Source organism: Chaetodon auriga, chromosome 12 (assembly GCF_051107435.1).
Source record: "Chaetodon auriga isolate fChaAug3 chromosome 12, fChaAug3.hap1, whole genome shotgun sequence".
In the NCBI taxonomy this organism is placed as follows: Eukaryota; Metazoa; Chordata; class Actinopteri; order Chaetodontiformes; family Chaetodontidae; genus Chaetodon; species Chaetodon auriga.
Window position 1 is genome coordinate 16,804,541 of NC_135085.1, and position 16,395 is coordinate 16,820,935.

Here is a 16,395-nt window from a genome sequence, read left to right on the forward strand (position 1 = left end):
ACAGGCAACCTTGATTACAAGTGGCAAGAAATTCATTAGAGCTGGGCCTCTGACAACTCTTATCTCCGCCACTAGATCTGACTCATTAGGCAGCCAAATTAAAGCTATGATGGCCCTGATGAAACTCATCGCTTGTTTATCTTGTGCGATTTGATGCATCTGCCCATACATCACTGTAGCCACGACTGTCCGGACCCTCCCAAGAAGTCAGGCCTTCAGTCGGCGCTGAGCAGCCTGCACTCACACAACCAGCAAGTAATGAGATCCCTCGCTTTCTTCTCCCTCTCTCTCTCCAGGTGGGGAATGTGGAAATGTTTTAATGTCTTTGCTGGAGAGAACTTCTGATATTTCAATTTGTGATTCAAGTGGCAGGATGATCCAGACACTGTCTGTTCACTTAAAGTGTAGCTTCAGTGGAAGAGAGGTTAATAAAGCTCATAAGGGATTAAGAAATTCACAAGGAAATCAATGAAAGAAGCATCTGTTCTAGCCAAACAAAGCAACATGCTATTAATTTTTTACTGTTTGAAAAAGCAGATCCTATAAGATGTCCCCTTTTTAGCTAACAATTTTACTGATAATTATTTTTTCCTGCCCATTCTAGCAGAAAAACCCACTTTGGAATGAAACTGAGACAGTCTCACTCACAGGATCTTGATAATAACAACCGACATGAACTTAGTGTCTGAGCCATGTCATGGCTCCTCATTGTCACCTCCACCTTGCAGCTCATGGGCACCGAAATAGCTGTTGCACTGTGGCACAATGTCGTGGAATTGACCGTCTATATTAGTCAGCTCTTCGACCACTATAAAACTTCCACTGCTCCCTCACACGATCATCACTCCTTGAATCCCCATCCAAGTGTCACAGTCTTGATCTATGAGGTGGACGGTGAAATAAACTTTACTACTCATGGGTGCCCAGGTCATGAAATGCCTATTTATGCTCTGAGGTCAAACGAAGATAAAATCATTTTCAGCGTGTGCACCCATGAGAAGCTCGGGGGAAATGAAATGTAAGATAATAACATGTTTCCTGCTGGATTTGGGAAGATTTTTCCAAACACTCTCACCCACAAACCGCCATATTTTGGCTAAATACTGACCAAGGGCTGCTTCATTTAATAAAATATTAATACTAATAAAATATTTGAAGAACCTCGCCCTATCATCATACTTCAACAGGTGCTGCTGCAGTAGGTTAAACATGGCTTGAGGCAGGAGTCTATTTTGGAAACAGGAAAACCAATCACTTTCTCCCATCTGAGCTGAAGTGAAATTATTCCAACATGAGCTTTTTCTGGAAACAGTTCAGAGAACCCAGACCCATATGAAAGTTTGCATAAAACATCAAGCCCTGTTTTCCCTTTCCTGTAACAGGAGAGCTGCGTGGCCAGACATTATTTTAGTTTCAGATTATTTTAATAGTGCTGCTCTGAAATCCTGCATTACAATGTAACTTTCCATATTTGGTGTGAGTGAGCAGGCTGTCACATTTATTTGCTTGTGTCACTGTGGTCTTACAGGTTAGATCTATAGTGCCAGTAGTTCTGTAGCAGTTGGAAATAATTTTACAATTAGTTTTAGGCTTTTATATTTATACAAAAACTGTCATTTTTAGAAGTTGTATGTTTCTTTTTCTGCATTTAAATCAAAATTCATGAAATATTCTGCCATCGGAGTATTCAAACGTCATGTTAATGCAGTCTTATTTTTTAAGAATTCCCTCACAGGTGTCTGTATTTCTTAGCAAATATCAAATCTCTCTAGAAATCAGTTTTATAAAGAAAATAACACAATATTTAATAAAAGTCTGGTATCCATTGGGTGATGCAATGTAATGTGCTACATCTCTTTATTTTTTTTTTTTTTGCAGGTTTTAAAATTGGATTTTAAGCCTCTATGTCTCTTATTCAGTTACTTCTAGTTAGGATTTTATTTTTATGAGAGAGCCCACTTTTAGTGTTTCACCCAAATCAAATGTTTCGCTCTGAGATTACAGAGGGCTGCTGTCAGTGTGCTTCTCTCTCTGCAGTGACTGATAGAGAAGTTCATTACAGCGTGTTGAATGTGCCCAGTCTAATGAGGATCCATCAGTCCACTTGAGACAACATGGCCTCCTAAAGAGAAATCAATCACTGCTGCTATTTAACAAATAAAAAGACAAACCATTTACCTTTCAGGTCATGATGTTTCAGGAAGAAAATCATGATTTGTAACATGACTGGTTCAAAACTAGTGCAGGAATAATCACTGAAAACATTAAAATCTTAGTCAACATGCAACGTTGCAGTTTTTAATTAATATTAAAAGTAAAAAATATCCCATAGTTTTTCAATGAAAGCCTTCATAAATTTAGAAATTATGTATAAATAATGTCATGATAAAAGTTAAAATGATTTCTTCAGGATTTAAAAATGATTTTTCTCATTTAAAATTCGTTAAATAATACGAAAATAGCCGCCTATAACTGCAGTTTGTACTGTTGCTACTCCTTTTTTTCAGGATGAATTGCTGTGAACAGCGTAGGCCACATTTTTCATTTTAACAGGGTAAAATAATTCCTTAACATTTATCGTGACCAGGCAAACATTGTTCCTCTCCTCTCTGAATAATAACGATTCAATGTGGATTCCAACTTTCGTATAAAGCGATTTATTAGGTCAATATACTTTACAGGTGTCCCTTGTTTGGTCATTATTTCCTTCACATCTTTTCTCTTTTTTTCACAAATAGCTGTCAAAGGTGGTTCCTACAGTCGCCAAACAAAATGTCAAAACGTCTTTACATGCAAATGTGCTCAACAAATTGTACCAAACACAAAACAAAAAGGTCAGCTTCACCAGATGAGGACATGCACATAACCAACAGAACATTTTGGCCCTACATATAAATACTTAAAAAAAATCTTTACAGTCTCATCTCATAGTGCCCATTTGTACCAATTTTTACCCATTTATATTTACATATTCACAGAGCAATAAATAAAAATGACAGCGTATTGCCAAATCATTGACCTGTCTGCGAGCAGATCTCTGCTCAGTCTCACCTCTCTGACAAAATAATCGGATCCTCCTTTTTGTGCTTCATGCGTTCAACAAATCAGCGCAACATAGAGTCAATGAAAGTGTTTTTGTTTTGTTTTATTATTGTTGATATTTTGGAGCTTTTCATCATGAGTTCAAGGCCTGGTCCCTTGCTCTATTTGTTGATGCTGACTCCTCACAGCAAACCTGTTGACGTGCACAGGGATGGGGACCACGATTTTGGGGTTTCTCACCGGCTCCCCTGACCGGTTGTTCACGTTGCCGGCTTTGATCCGTTTCCACTTGGCCCTGCGGTTCTGAAACCAGATCTTCACCTGCACCTCGCTCAGTTTAAGTGCGTGCGCGATCTGGGAGCGTTCAGTCAGAGAAAGGTACTTTTTACAGTGAAACTCCTTTTCAAGTTCGAGCAGCTGCTCGCTGGTAAAAGCTGTTCGTCTCCTCCGGCTCTTCCCCGCTGAGCTGCCGGTCGGTAGCGCCTCCTGCGAGCCGGTTTTTAGTTTGCTCTTCTGGGACAGGGAGCCACAGTTGTTCCCGTCCGAGAAGCTTTCGTTCTCGCTGTCCGCGGAGCTGTCCTCCCGGTCACTGCATACGGTGTCCGCTGATTTAAGGTCCAGCTTCTCGTCGTCTGAGCTGTACAGTTTGGTCTCACCTGAAACGTGAAGAGAGAGAAGAAACGCCTTTACACTGAGTCCCTTAATGAGTGCGAAAGCCAAAAGAGACCGTTACGCACAACATTAGACATCAATCATGGCCTGTTTTAGGAGGCTGGTAGAGATAATAGCAAAGAACAAAACTGCGTGGGGAAAAAAAAACTTAATTTAAATGTAATTTTTTTTTTACAAGTAGCAGCATTAACTGAAGTCACACTGGGCCATTACAGCTGCCAAGTGAACACTGAGTTGTTCTGCAAGTTTCCTCTGCAGCTCTGTTTGTGGCAACTTAGAACAGGTTTTATTTAATCTCCCTACAAAATCATCCATCTGCAGCTTTCTTAAAATAAGTCTAAGCACGCTCTCCAGTTCGTTGTCACTATAATAATATGAAGAACTATTGAGAAATTATACCTGTTCTTTAAAAATGAATTGTCTGAAACGACACATTTTGTAGCTTAACTGTCATCAGGTTGCATCCCCAAGAATTTAGACAATAATGAATGTGGTATTAATATTTCTGTCACCATGCAACGGTGTCAAAACTGATGTAAGATGGGGTTTGCTTTAAATTTGAGTGCATCGCTGAGACCAAACATAAACAATATCTGCTTTAACGCATTTTACGCACATTCGTCACATTGTACGCTTCAGCCTTGATTTTGGATTTGCTAAAATACCTTACAGTAAAAGGAATGAGGCCGAGCATACCTGAAATTGTTTGAAAAGTTTCCGAGAAGTTCAGCAGGTCGGAGCTCTTGTCCCGGCTGTGCAGCTCCTCGGAGTGCGGACTTTCCTGCCTCCTCGCTCCGGGATCGGCGGCGCTTAAACGGGGACCAGGGAGTTCTTGTGGTGGGTAGAAACTGTCCGGAGGATCCGAGAAACTCGGCATCGTCGTGGTGAGCGCAACCATGGATGGCACTCCCTGTCCCAAACTGGCACAGAACGTGTTTGTGAGCCGTCCCGCAAAAGAAGCCAAAGGCGCGAGTGGAGGTATACCAGACGATAAAGGCGAGTGGGATAAAGCTTGTGGAATAACCAAAGGTCTGTACGGCATGAACATAGGATAGCCCGTGTAGAGCAGGTGTCCTGGTCTGGGCTGAGGGGTCCCGATCAGAGAATCGATTGAAAACGCCGTCCCTTGGCCGCCTGGTCTCTGCATTTTGCAGGCAAACACTTTAATTTGGTGGAAAACTTGAAAGCAGGTGTCCTTCTCCTCGGCGACGCGCAAAAACTTTCAGTGCAAAGACAGAGTGAACTGAAAGTAGATCCTCTGCCGTACTGTCATCCCGTATTGGCGTGGACTGCCTCTCCGGATCTCTGCACTCTATATGCGTCAGTCAGTCGGGCGCTTTGTTGTGGGCCCCACCGCTACCTTTCCCCTCTTATTTGTCACACACTGAGACATAAACACACGCTCTCTCTATCTATCTACCTCTCCCCTCTCTCCAACTCCTCCCTCCGCCCCTCTCCGACGCATCGTGTGTGTGTGACTGTGTGTGTGTGTGTGAGCGCGCGCTCGTAGAGAGAGAGGGCGAGAGCGCATTGGTTATCATCTGCAATACAAGAGGAATGAAAAGGGGGTGTTTCCCTGGGGGCTCATCCATCTTCCTCAAATTACGCTTCATTTCCTTATTCAGCCTCTGACTTTTTGGCCGTATTGAGAGGCGGTAGTTTCCCAGTGGAGACCAAATAGACGGGTCGCACCCCCAGCCCTCCTCCCCTTTTGCCAGGTTCACCATTGACTGCAAAACGGTGTGAGAGACTGCTCCAGCCCTTCCCCTTCTATAATCGTTGACCACACCAACCCAATCAGCTATTATTAATTTTGATTGATGATAAGTAATTACTCTGGATGCAAGGGACAGCGTAAAACAACGGCGGCTTTTGTTGAAATATTGGGGCCGATGGGCATCAGAGTCAGGAGGGAGGAGAGGCAGATGTTCCTCCGCTCTCTGCTCCATTCTCCGCGGCTACAAACCAATGCGTTCGGCCGCGGAAAAAAGAAGTGCTGCAACAATTGTTCCCTGGAGAGAGATACTCTGCGCGAAATTAGATCCAGATAAAAGGCGTTTACGCGAGGTCAACTGCAGTGTGGACACGGACGCACAGTGGCCAAAGTCAAATTTGTTTGAACTTATTCAAAGAAAGCCCGTGAAGTAGAAACTTTAACGTCTCTCTCCGATGATCTGTCACCTAAATCGCCCCTAAAAGGCTTTCTATAAATTAAATAACGCACATTTTGCTTTGCGCTTTGGGGGTTGTAATTCATCCCTGATCAAAAATGCATGTGGATGAGGAAAAAAAAAAATCACTTTTCTCTTTTCTTTAAGGACTAGTTTAATCGCAGATCATTTCACCTTTTAAATGGCAATGGGAACTGATGATGATTAGCCCTATTGAGTCCTGGGTGCCCGGGCTCTCCAACTGGTCGTCTGATTGCATGAGGACATAAACATATCACCACCGACTCTGATTAGCAGTGGAGGGCCAGGCCAGGCTAATTCTTGTAATTGCAAGTGACTTCAGCAGCACCTCTCTTTGATCTATTGAAACCATTTGGCGAGCTGCTCTCCCCCCTTTCTTTTTGGGAGGAATTCTGATGTTCCACAGCTCCACTTCGCACGTTTTTTTTATTTTTATTATTATTAACGAATCTTCAGTCACAGTCACCAAATCAATTTACAATCAGATGACATATTTATTATTTTTGATCTATTTTATTCTTTTATTGAAAAGTCTTACACACAATGGCTGAAGCAGGCCTAATACAAAGTGTCCTATAACCTGTGATTAACAATAGGTCATATATTTTAATTATCGTAAGAGGTGATTACAATCTTGTCAGTGCTGTTTTTTCAATGTAAGGTAACCTGATAAAATTAAGTCTGCAGATAATTGTCATTTTGCTAAATGTGACCACAATGATCCCTCCAACTTCATATTCCGCAGATGAGTGATGGGAGAGACTGGCAGGTGCAACTCGCTGAACTCTTGTCGTTTGTCTTTTTCTCGTATCGCCGTCGTGTCAGAGCTTTTCATTAATTTCTGAAGCGGAGGTTAAAGGATAACTTTATCGGAATGTCTTGGATAACAGCACAAATTACAAGAAGCCAAAGGTGTTCAACATGGTTTAATGCACTTGCAATTTGTTTTTAATGTTGAACTCTCCGCTGACACCTTTAAGCTGAAGTTTTTAAAAACAAATCCTTAATCTGATTTTTTTCCCCCCCTGTATTTTCTGTCATTAATACCCTTCTTCAAAAGGCATGAGAGAAGAAAGCGAAAATATATAAAACAAGAAATCATAAAATAATGCTGATAGATTACATGGCCATGGTGGGATATTTAATTTTATGTCAAGCATATTTTTGATACAAAACGCGTAATTATAATCATAGCGGTGGAATAATTATTTATGCAAATATTTTATGGCAATATACAACACATCATCACTCTTCCATTAACTTCAAACTACCATGATAATTATCATGTAAAAAATACAAGCATCTGAGCAGTTTATCTATCAAATGCACAGTTTAAAAAAATGTAATGATAAAATAAATAAAATATAAAACATACAGTTGCTTATCTGCCATTATACGTTAACAACTCAAGTCTGTAGCTCCCTCTTGTGGTGCGACATCAAACATGAACCGTGCAGAGAGACTGATCCGGAATAAAAGTGTCGGACAACACGCAGCTGCTCCTGATAATCTTACAAAATGTACTTTAACATATGATGTGTACTTGTCTGTAGTGCTACAGCTGATGTCACTATTTTAACCATGATCGAGACTCTTATCATACTGTGAATAGCCGCTGCTTTTCTCACAGCACTCAATCGTCACCAGGACTTACAGACCGCACAAAGTGCTTTCAGTGGACATAACCTCTGCACTCCAGGAGCAGGTAGTTCTTGATGAAGGTGGGCAGGCCAAGTTTAGGGACCACTTTGTGTACCCGCACATTCAGGAAGCTCCTCAATGTGCAGCGTGCCAAGTGCTGCAGGGAGCGAGGAGTCAGCTGCAAAGAGAACACGGACTGGTAGAACTCTTTGTGCTCCTGGTCGGATAAGAACACAGATGAGCATGAGGTCATTTGGTGAAGCATTGATATTAGTTCTTTCACTTTACAGTCAGTCATTATAATATTTTAATATTTTGAAATGAAGAAGCAGTATTAAATATACATTCAGTAAGCAATTCATCTACCATTAGCTATGTCCTACTGTAGCCCTTTGTGAAAATCAAATATCACCCAGTACAGCTATAAGCATCCTGCACATGATTTTTTTTTTTTTTTACACATTTAGATTTATTCCTATAATCATCCTTATGTTTTTGTGCATTCGTTGTGCATTTGAAGGCTGTATCTCAGAGTTTCTTTTACCACTTGAATAAATGTGGTGGGTCACCTCAAGTTTAAGAAAACTATCCAAATTAAATTGATCAGCGCTGATTTTTCATGGTCTTGGAGCTGTCCAAAATGTGCAACATTTGAGTGATGAAAACATCCTAATTTTGTTTTTTTAATTTAAAGAAATACAATATCGACCCAGTGTATACAAAAAATAAAGAAATAAATAAAAAATAAAAATCTACAATCTACAAGCACTTCTCTTAAAACACACACTGGTCAAACCTTACTCATGATTATATTAATTAACAAGCTTGCCTGTAACGCCGTAGGTGACACGGACTCAACCCAGCTGTCTGTGACTTTGAGGTGACTGTAGGCGTTCAGAAGAACCTCAATGGTGCGTGGAGACTCAGAGCAGTGCTTCAAAAGCTAGAAGAAACACCCCAACACAGAGCAAAGCAATAGGATTCATATTATCATCATTTAAGTTCATGAGCGAGCTTGTGACTCCATAGAACTGAAGAAATAAAGTAATTAAACACTTGTGAAATGAACAGATTGGTCTTCCCTCCAGGGGTTTAACTGGAAATTATGCAATTAGTGCTAATTAATCTCCTATTAACACTTGCCTAATTAGGAACCAGGCATTTCGTCTAGTGCACGTGGGTTCACTGATAGTTGTAGTCTGTTTCCCGCAGAGAGTGCAACACTTCATGTTGTGTCATGAAATGAGAAGGATTTGGATGTGAAGTTGTGAAGTCTGGAATATTGGAAGGAACAGTTAAGTGTTTCCAGACTCTTATTTTTCTAAGGTGTAACATGTGCAGTACTTGCTAATTATGCAAAATGAGCCACCTTGATGAATAACTGGTTCATAGTGCAAATACAACACTGCTACAAACCAATCTGGAAGGCTTTATCTCATATGAAATGCATGCACACACAATTTATCCTTTAGTATTTTTAGATAACTTGATTCCCACCATGGGCAGAGCTCCAGGCCACACCCGAATAGAACCATGGTTGAGCAGAGCACGGACGATCCTCTCAGGCTGATGGGAAATCTTGTAGCACACCACCTTCAGGATGTTGTGCATGGGAGCTTCACCACCGTAGTCCATATCATTAACGCAAGCACCATTTGCCAGCAGCAGATCCACTACGTCTGGATTTACATTCTTACAGGCCATGTGCAAAGGACTATGTTTGTCCTGGTCCACAGTATGGACGTTGGCCCCTGCCCCCAGCAGCAAGTGGCACACCTTGAAGTAACGCTGAAGGTCCTCCAACTCCTGACATTGTGAACAAGCAGCATTTAGGGGTGTGAGGCCCTCTAAATTCTGTTTGTCCACAGCAGCTCCGTAGCGCAGGTAGAGCTCAATGTGGTCTTGGAGGCCATTCCTGGCTGCCACATGTAAGGGAGTGTCATCTTCTTCTGTGGTGCGACCATTGATTGCTGCACCATACTGAAGGAGATACTTGGCACATCTGCAGGAAGAATTATAGAATCCTGTTTTGCAATATAACAGTTGTGGTCCCATGTTAGATCAGTGGCTCCCAGCCTCTTTTTTTTCCAGACTCATAGTCCTGTCATATGAGCCTAAGAACCCTTTCATCAGCACCTCTTGCTATATTCCAAATTAATTTAAATAGATTTTAAACTGGAAGTCATTTAACACCATTACTTATATAAAAATGGATATCAGTTTAATATATTTCTGGCAAGACAGCGATCCTGAATTTGTAGACTTTTTTTTGGCCAGTGGGTTTAATCAAGTTTCTATTTTAGCCACTTTGTACAATAAACCAGCACTTTTAGCTAGCTGCTAAGCACCAAATCCTGATTTCTACTTGTTCTATTTAGCTGAGCTGTTCCAACTTTCTGCATATCCTGTGGCAACTGTGGAAGTCCTTCTTTGGATACAAGTAGCCTAGAATCACTGCTTTAGATGAAGCACTGGCATACACACTCTACTTTCGTTCTGCTATACTCACTCGATGGATTCTGGGCTTGTACAAACGTGCAAAGGCATGAGACCATCTTCAGAGACAGCATTGGCGTTGGCACCATGGACCAGCAGCAGTTTGGTACACTCTGGCTGGCAGTTTTCACAGGACTCATGCAGGGCAGTGGTGCCCCCAGGTGCCAGGTCTACATTGGCCCCACGCTGCAGCAGGAGTCTCAGGCAGTCTGTAAAGCCTCGGCCAGCTGTGATGTGTAGTGGTGTGGTCAGCTCCTGCTCATAACTCAGTGACCATAGTCCTGCCGGTAGGAAGAACATGGCATGATGTCAGCTTTGAGCTCAAACCGTTGGATCATTGTAAATAAGCAGATATAAGTGATCTAAGAGTGGTTTTGGTGTCAATTAGGAGACATTTCAAAGTAGTAGTGGTTGCATGACTCTTCCCAGTACTTGATAACACTCAATAAAAGACCACAACCTTTTTGCATAACTGTCGACATTTTGATATACAATCTAAATTCTGATAAACCTACTCAGGCATCTGTAGTTAAATCTGAAGTTCTTCCATTCTTCTATGTTGCTGGTATCATAAATGGCGTCGATAAGGTAGTCGTACTCGTCGTCGTCCACAATGCTGAGAACTGTCAGCTCATCGCCCACAAGCAAGGAGTTCCAGAACTGCAAGACACAACCAGTGGCTTTGGCTGTGGCGATCACGTCGTTGCGGTATGTCTTTGGTTTGCGCCACTTAACCTTTGGTGCTACATAAGCCATACTGGAGCTAACTAGGTTGTTTTAGAAGGGTGATTTCTCCTGAAGGAAAAAGCACTAATGCAGGTTGTTTGTGCAGACAGGGCTATTTCAGGGCGGTGTTATATGATATTTTGTTTGACCTGATTAACTTCAGTGGTATGGGACCCGCTGGCCGGTGTGTTACATGTCACTGGGCTTCTAATTCAGCAAATCCACTGAAGTCAACGGACAATGCTCTGTTGCATTCAACAAACTTTGAGGAAACACATTGATCCGACAAATAGAATGATTATGGTAACATTGTGCATTTCACAGGACCATTATTAGTGTTGTGCATTCACTCATATGGATTTCCAGCGACTCAATAAGCCAAAACTGACTCAAAATGTTAATTTTCCACAAATTAAAAAAGTTAACTTTTGTTGGTTTTTTTTTTTTTGTTTAGTGAAGGGCCGCAATTGAATCTATTCTGATTAAGTGGTGGACATGTGCTGGTTTCTATAAATATCGCCTCGTGTTGTGTTTCTAAAAATATTACATCCCTGCGTCTTTTAAAGCTGTCTCAGGGTGACATCTACCACTAACATACTGCTCATAGATGCAAATTAAAATCTTTTTAAAGCAGTGATTGACTTTGTCTCCTTTCCACAACAACAAAACTAACATGTGGCACTTTTGTTAAAACAACAAGTACCTTTAAAATCTCAAGTTTTTGATGCTATCGTCTCCAGGAAATACATTAAAGCCACTTAGTTGTGCCAAATTGTATGAATTCCTTAATTAATTCCTAACGAAGACAGATGTTGTCTCCTACCTTCCCCTTCGCAGACCCAGCGCATGTCCCCTCCTTGTGGCTCAATGATGAGGTTTATTGTGCAGCCTCTAGGAAAGAGGTGCTGCAGGGCCTCCAGGTCTCCTGTATAGAGAGCGTTCTGGACAACCACATCTTGGCAGACAGCTGCTGGCAGGGTACTCCTGGACCTCAACTGTGCCCTGTCTCTGACCTCCTTCTTCAGCATATAGCTGTTGAAGTGGTGGGAGGCCACCTGCTTCTTGTAGTTGTGTCTCTCCAGCATGTCCTCATCCAGTTCAAGAGAGCGCAAGGCCATGGGTGTGAAGACAAAGCTGCCTCGCGACATGCTGAATAGCTTAGAGAAAAGTGGTTGGACACAGTCTGAAAGGGCCTGTCTCTCTGTTTCTGTTGTTGTCTCCCTCTCTCTGGCTAATGTCCACTATGTGCCTGCAGGCTGTTCACAGGGTTGGTGTTCACAGAGTTGTTTTGATATTTGGTATGAGACCCTCCCTGCAGTGTGACAAGTAATGCTATTTTTATGTCTCACATGTAGCCACTCAAGCCTCTCCTGTTTGCCTACAGCAAAGTTAAAGCCATGAAGCTTCTGTCAGGCACAGTATCTAATTAGACTAAACTTTAATCAGTGGCAAATTGTGGGTTAGCTTCTTGAAAAAATATATATGGAACATTATATTTACAGATTTTAAAGTGCAGTGCAGAACAATAATACTTATTCCAGATATTTTTAAATGTGCTGAGCAGGAGGAGTCCATGTGAAGGGTCAAGTCATTGGATTATCAACCTTTATCATTCTCAGCAGGGCTTTCACTGTTCAGCTCATTAAATTACTTTGAATGCAATCTTAAACATGTAGGCGACTTTTAAGGTTAAATTTTTGTCTTAAATTTTATATTTAGATTAAGAGCAAATAAGAATGGCCTATTTGTGAGCTGCTGTGAGTGTGTGTGTTTGCAAAATGTCTTTTTCTGCGGAGTATTTTTTTTTCTTCAAGAGCCTTAATGGGTTTTATGTATGCACATGGCTCCCTCCATTAGAACATTAGCCTGAATGACTGGCAACCGCTGTGTCACTCTGCCCCACGTGTAGTGTTCTGATGGCGGAGGGACGGCGCATAATTAAGCCTCTTAAGCCTACTCGCTAAGCTTCTGACAAACATCTCTTTTGACTGATGGACCACCATTTTCCAGAGCTGGTAGAAATTCTACCCAGTAGCAAAACTGATCCCATCTTTTAACTCTCAAGACACCAAGGACAGGTTTTCATGGCTGGCAAGGATAGCTCAGAATTACCTTTGAGACTTAGCTGAAGCTGTCATGTGCTCTGATATCTCCATGGATTAAAATTTGCGGTATTCGGTACACAATGTATTTAAACGGCACATATTTTAATGTCTGTTTATCCACCTCTGTGTTGGAGTCCATCAAGGTGCATGTAAGCTCTGCGGAAAACAAGGTTGGCACCACAGGTGGAGAAGTACAACATATTCGTGGGGAGGTTTTACCTTCTTTCCCATTTGAAGACAGAAGCATCGCTGCATCTCATCTATACCTTAACGACTGTTCTGGTATGGAAATCAAGGTCATTTATTTTATGTTACAGTTTGGTAATAGATGCCACATTAAACTGAAGGCGAGTAAGAGTTTCAACTTTGAAAACACACATTACCAGAGAGAGACTAGGAATATTGTTTTTGCGGCTGGAGTACATCCTTTTAAATGATATACATAATGAGTTTATAATATGCATCTGGGCTACCTCCTCTCTACTTTGATGTCTTCCAAATGGCCCGGGTGTCATCAGCAAAACATGTAGGCACTTTCCCGCCTCATTGACTCCCAAATGTATTTTAAATATCATTCCTGGTAACGCAATTATTTAAAACGCTGAACTAAACACTTACTAATGGGGAAAAAGACAGCGACTTCGATAAATTCATTTCTCAAATGGTGGGCATTCATGTTTCTTTTTTTTCCCTCTCTCTGTGAAGCGGAGGCAACTCTGATGGCAACAAAAAAAAAAACATCAGCAGTAGTAACACCCGCTGCCCTCACAGCCCCCCGTGGACATATTAAATCTTTGGTTTCCTCACATTACCCACCAGTAGCTGCCTCTCCAAGGTTTTCTGCATTGTGGTCAACCGCCTTCCTCTCCCGAGGCAGTAAGAGGCTGGACATCAGCAGCAGCCCTGACGAGAGTGAGGCACTTCATTTATGCAATCATAGGCAATTAGTTCCCTCTGATTATGTGCCTCTTAATGCTGTTTTGAGTACTGTGGCACACAGTAATACAGAAAGAGATTAAACTATAGCCCTCCCTCCACACTGAGCAGTCATTTAATATACTGAGAACATAATGAAATGTACACAGTAATTACAGTAATATTAAATGCTAATGGGTTTGCAATTGGATCTGTTGTTAGTTTAAGACAGAGTCAGTGCACCCAAAGAAAGTCTAAGTTTAGAGAGCGCGTCACCATGATATCAGAGCACCCAATTATCCGTCAGGTGTTTCTTATTTTAATGATTTATGTGTTACTTGTTATTCCTATCAGAGGAAGCCACAGCATGTCTGGTATATGGGCAATTCTGTGCTAGAAAGAGGGCAATTCATATGCAATTTTCATGTTTCAGTTCACATCTCAGGAGTTAAAGAGAAATAAGATCTGAAGTTAGTATCCAATGGTAGACTAACTGGAGGGTCACCATGGAAACATGATAGGACATAATGAGCATGCTTAATTGACTCGCGACATTATCTAAAGGGAAGCTAGTTGCTGCATTTGTGCATGGTTTTGATTTAAATCTTGGCTTATTCTAATTGTTTTAATATCATATTGACTCTGACAGTCCATACGGACACTTTCAGGTAGACACAGTCTTCTTTAAGCCTTTGATGCCATTAAATCACCTTTGATGGCCAATCAACACTGGTTTACTTCCATATATATACGGCTCATCAGAGTCAACAACAGGACTCAGACAAGGTGCTCCCATTGCAAATCTCCCCCAGGTCTCATCATGATGCTTGAGATGTTGGTGGAGAACATAAATGAATTTATAGAGCCTTGAATTGAACAGTAGCCCCAAACTATTCTGTGGAAGCATGATTACTTTTTCTGTACTCTTTCAGCTCTGAGCCCACTACCTATAATGTATTGTATCGGTCTTTGCAGATTCCAATTGTCTCTCAATGCACTGATCACCACGCAAATAGCCCTCTGTTTCATCATGACAATTGAGAGGTTCATATTTCAGCCTAATAGTCCCGTATAACTTTAACCATCTATCACAACCTCATTTCATTGCGGTTGCAGTTAATACGCGCTTCCCTGCCAAGTGGAACATTTTCTAATGATGCACTCTCACATGAAAACAAGGCAAGCCAGCCCGTGCTCTGCATCACTCACTAATGCACCCATCCATAATGTGTTCATAGCAGTCGGCCTAAAGGAGACAGCGATGACTACCGCTTGGCATGGGCATGAGAGGGGATATGGGGAAGTGTGCAAGATACAAAACCTAAATGGCTATGATAATCATGAGCAAAGTCACTGCCATCAGAGGCTGTATCACCCTCATAATAACATCTGTAGATTTCATATCATTACCAAGAATACCGGGAAACATGTAAAATGGGTATCTCAACAATAACAGTCAGTGGTGGGAGTCACATCCAGGTGCATTATCACAGCGAGCCCGGCTTTGTAGGATGTTGACAAGGGTCGCCTAATAGGTGTATGTAAAGCCTGATGTAAACACCATCCTAATTAGAGAGACCTTTATCAGTTCCTCCATTTTATGCAGATTGGACTGGTGCAAACGCTAGTGTGATTATCCTGTAATCAAGTACTATTCAGTTGACAGTGTCGTCTTTTAACACCTGATTAGAATACATAACAGGAATACAATGTTGCATTCTTTCCTCTGTCAGTTTGTAAATATGTCCCCTTTTAAACCTAAATGAATCGTGTATCCTGCCGGGGTTTGGATGAACCCATCAGAGGTGAAAAAGACTACCTTTAAACCGGAACATTGTGGTATTTTGAAATATAATGATTAGTAAACAGTTTGTACCTTGCATGTATTCACTGTGTCCTTACATGTCAGATAAACAATGATAACAACTGAGTCAGAGCTACACACCAGTTTTTCCTCAAACATCAAAAACAAACTTTAAAAAACTGTTTTATAACTCTCCTAGCAGTGGGCTAGAAGAGCTAAATATTCAGTGATCTTTGTGATCTTTGACCAGTTTTTTTTTCTTTTTTTTTCTACTTATTCTTTTTTAACTTTGGTTGATGTGGCTGTTTTGTTATTAATACTCTTTTTTCTCGTTTTGTGAAACACATCACCAAAATGAAGGTGTCATTGTTATTTGCATCTGAAAAACCATTCACATTTTCTGCCATATGGTAATATAACATACATCCTGTTCAACTGATATTTTGTTGGGGCCTAGCGAACGAGCAAGAAACGTCACTTCCGGTTGCCATCTTTGATTCTACAGCTTCAACTTCGGAAACAAGTTTAAAAACACTTGTTGCAGGCGGGATGTTTGTTTTGTTGGAGCCGGATAGAGACTTTGAGAAACACAGAGATGTCTTCAAAACACTGCCAATTGTTATCAAATACCACTATTTGTTTGAAGTTTTACCGTGTTAGCCTTGCGTATCACCATCACTGCTGCTATGACCACAACGTACGCTAGTTGGAGTACCTCTTCAACAAGGTCAGTTTTTGCTAACACGCTAGCTAGCTAGCTGTGGCCACTGAGTACTAGCTAAGAACTTGTGGTCGCATCAAT

The 16,395-nt window shown here is 41.3% G+C and overlaps 2 protein-coding genes across 2 annotated transcripts; both read right to left on the bottom strand.

Annotated features, from left to right (window-relative positions):
- Window positions 1-2,644: 2,644 nt before the first annotated feature.
- gbx1 (gastrulation brain homeobox 1) lies at window positions 2,645-5,100 on the bottom strand. The gene is made up of 2 exons (XM_076745548.1): window positions 4,411-5,100; window positions 2,645-3,698 (listed from the first exon to the last, which is right to left on the bottom strand). The coding sequence occupies exons 1-2, from the start codon at window positions 4,859-4,861 to the stop codon at window positions 3,184-3,186; spliced, it is 966 nt and encodes a 321-aa protein (XP_076601663.1). The 5' UTR covers window positions 4,862-5,100; the 3' UTR covers window positions 2,645-3,183.
- A 2,478-nt stretch (window positions 5,101-7,578) lies between these two features.
- On the bottom strand, window positions 7,579-11,917 carry asb10 (ankyrin repeat and SOCS box containing 10). Its single transcript, XM_076745547.1, has 5 exons — window positions 11,593-11,917; window positions 10,057-10,324; window positions 9,045-9,549; window positions 8,377-8,490; window positions 7,579-7,764 (listed from the first exon to the last, which is right to left on the bottom strand). Exons 1-5 carry the CDS (start codon window positions 11,915-11,917, stop codon window positions 7,579-7,581), a joined length of 1,398 nt encoding a protein of 465 aa, XP_076601662.1.
- Window positions 11,918-16,395: the final 4,478 nt, after the last annotated feature.

What these genes read in the sequence shown, in the direction of transcription:
- asb10 (XM_076745547.1), bottom strand. Translation starts at nt 11,917, where the DNA reads ATGTCGCGAGGCAGCTTTGTCTTCACACCCATGGCCTTGCGCTCTCTT. An exon ending in CTGGGTCTGCGAAGGGGAAG is followed by an intron (nt 10,325 to 11,592) that starts GTAGGAGACAAC and finishes TCCTACCGGCAG; the next exon opens with GACTATGGTCACTGAGTTAT. An exon ending in TGTCACCTACGGCGTTACAG is followed by an intron (nt 7,765 to 8,376) that starts GCAAGCTTGTTA and finishes TTATCCGACCAG; the next exon opens with GAGCACAAAGAGTTCTACCA.
- gbx1 (XM_076745548.1), bottom strand. Translation starts at nt 4,861, where the DNA reads ATGCAGAGACCAGGCGGCCAAGGGACGGCGTTTTCAATCGATTCTCTG. An exon ending in AACTTTTCAAACAATTTCAG is followed by an intron (nt 3,699 to 4,410) that starts GTATGCTCGGCC and finishes TTCACGTTTCAG; the next exon opens with GTGAGACCAAACTGTACAGC.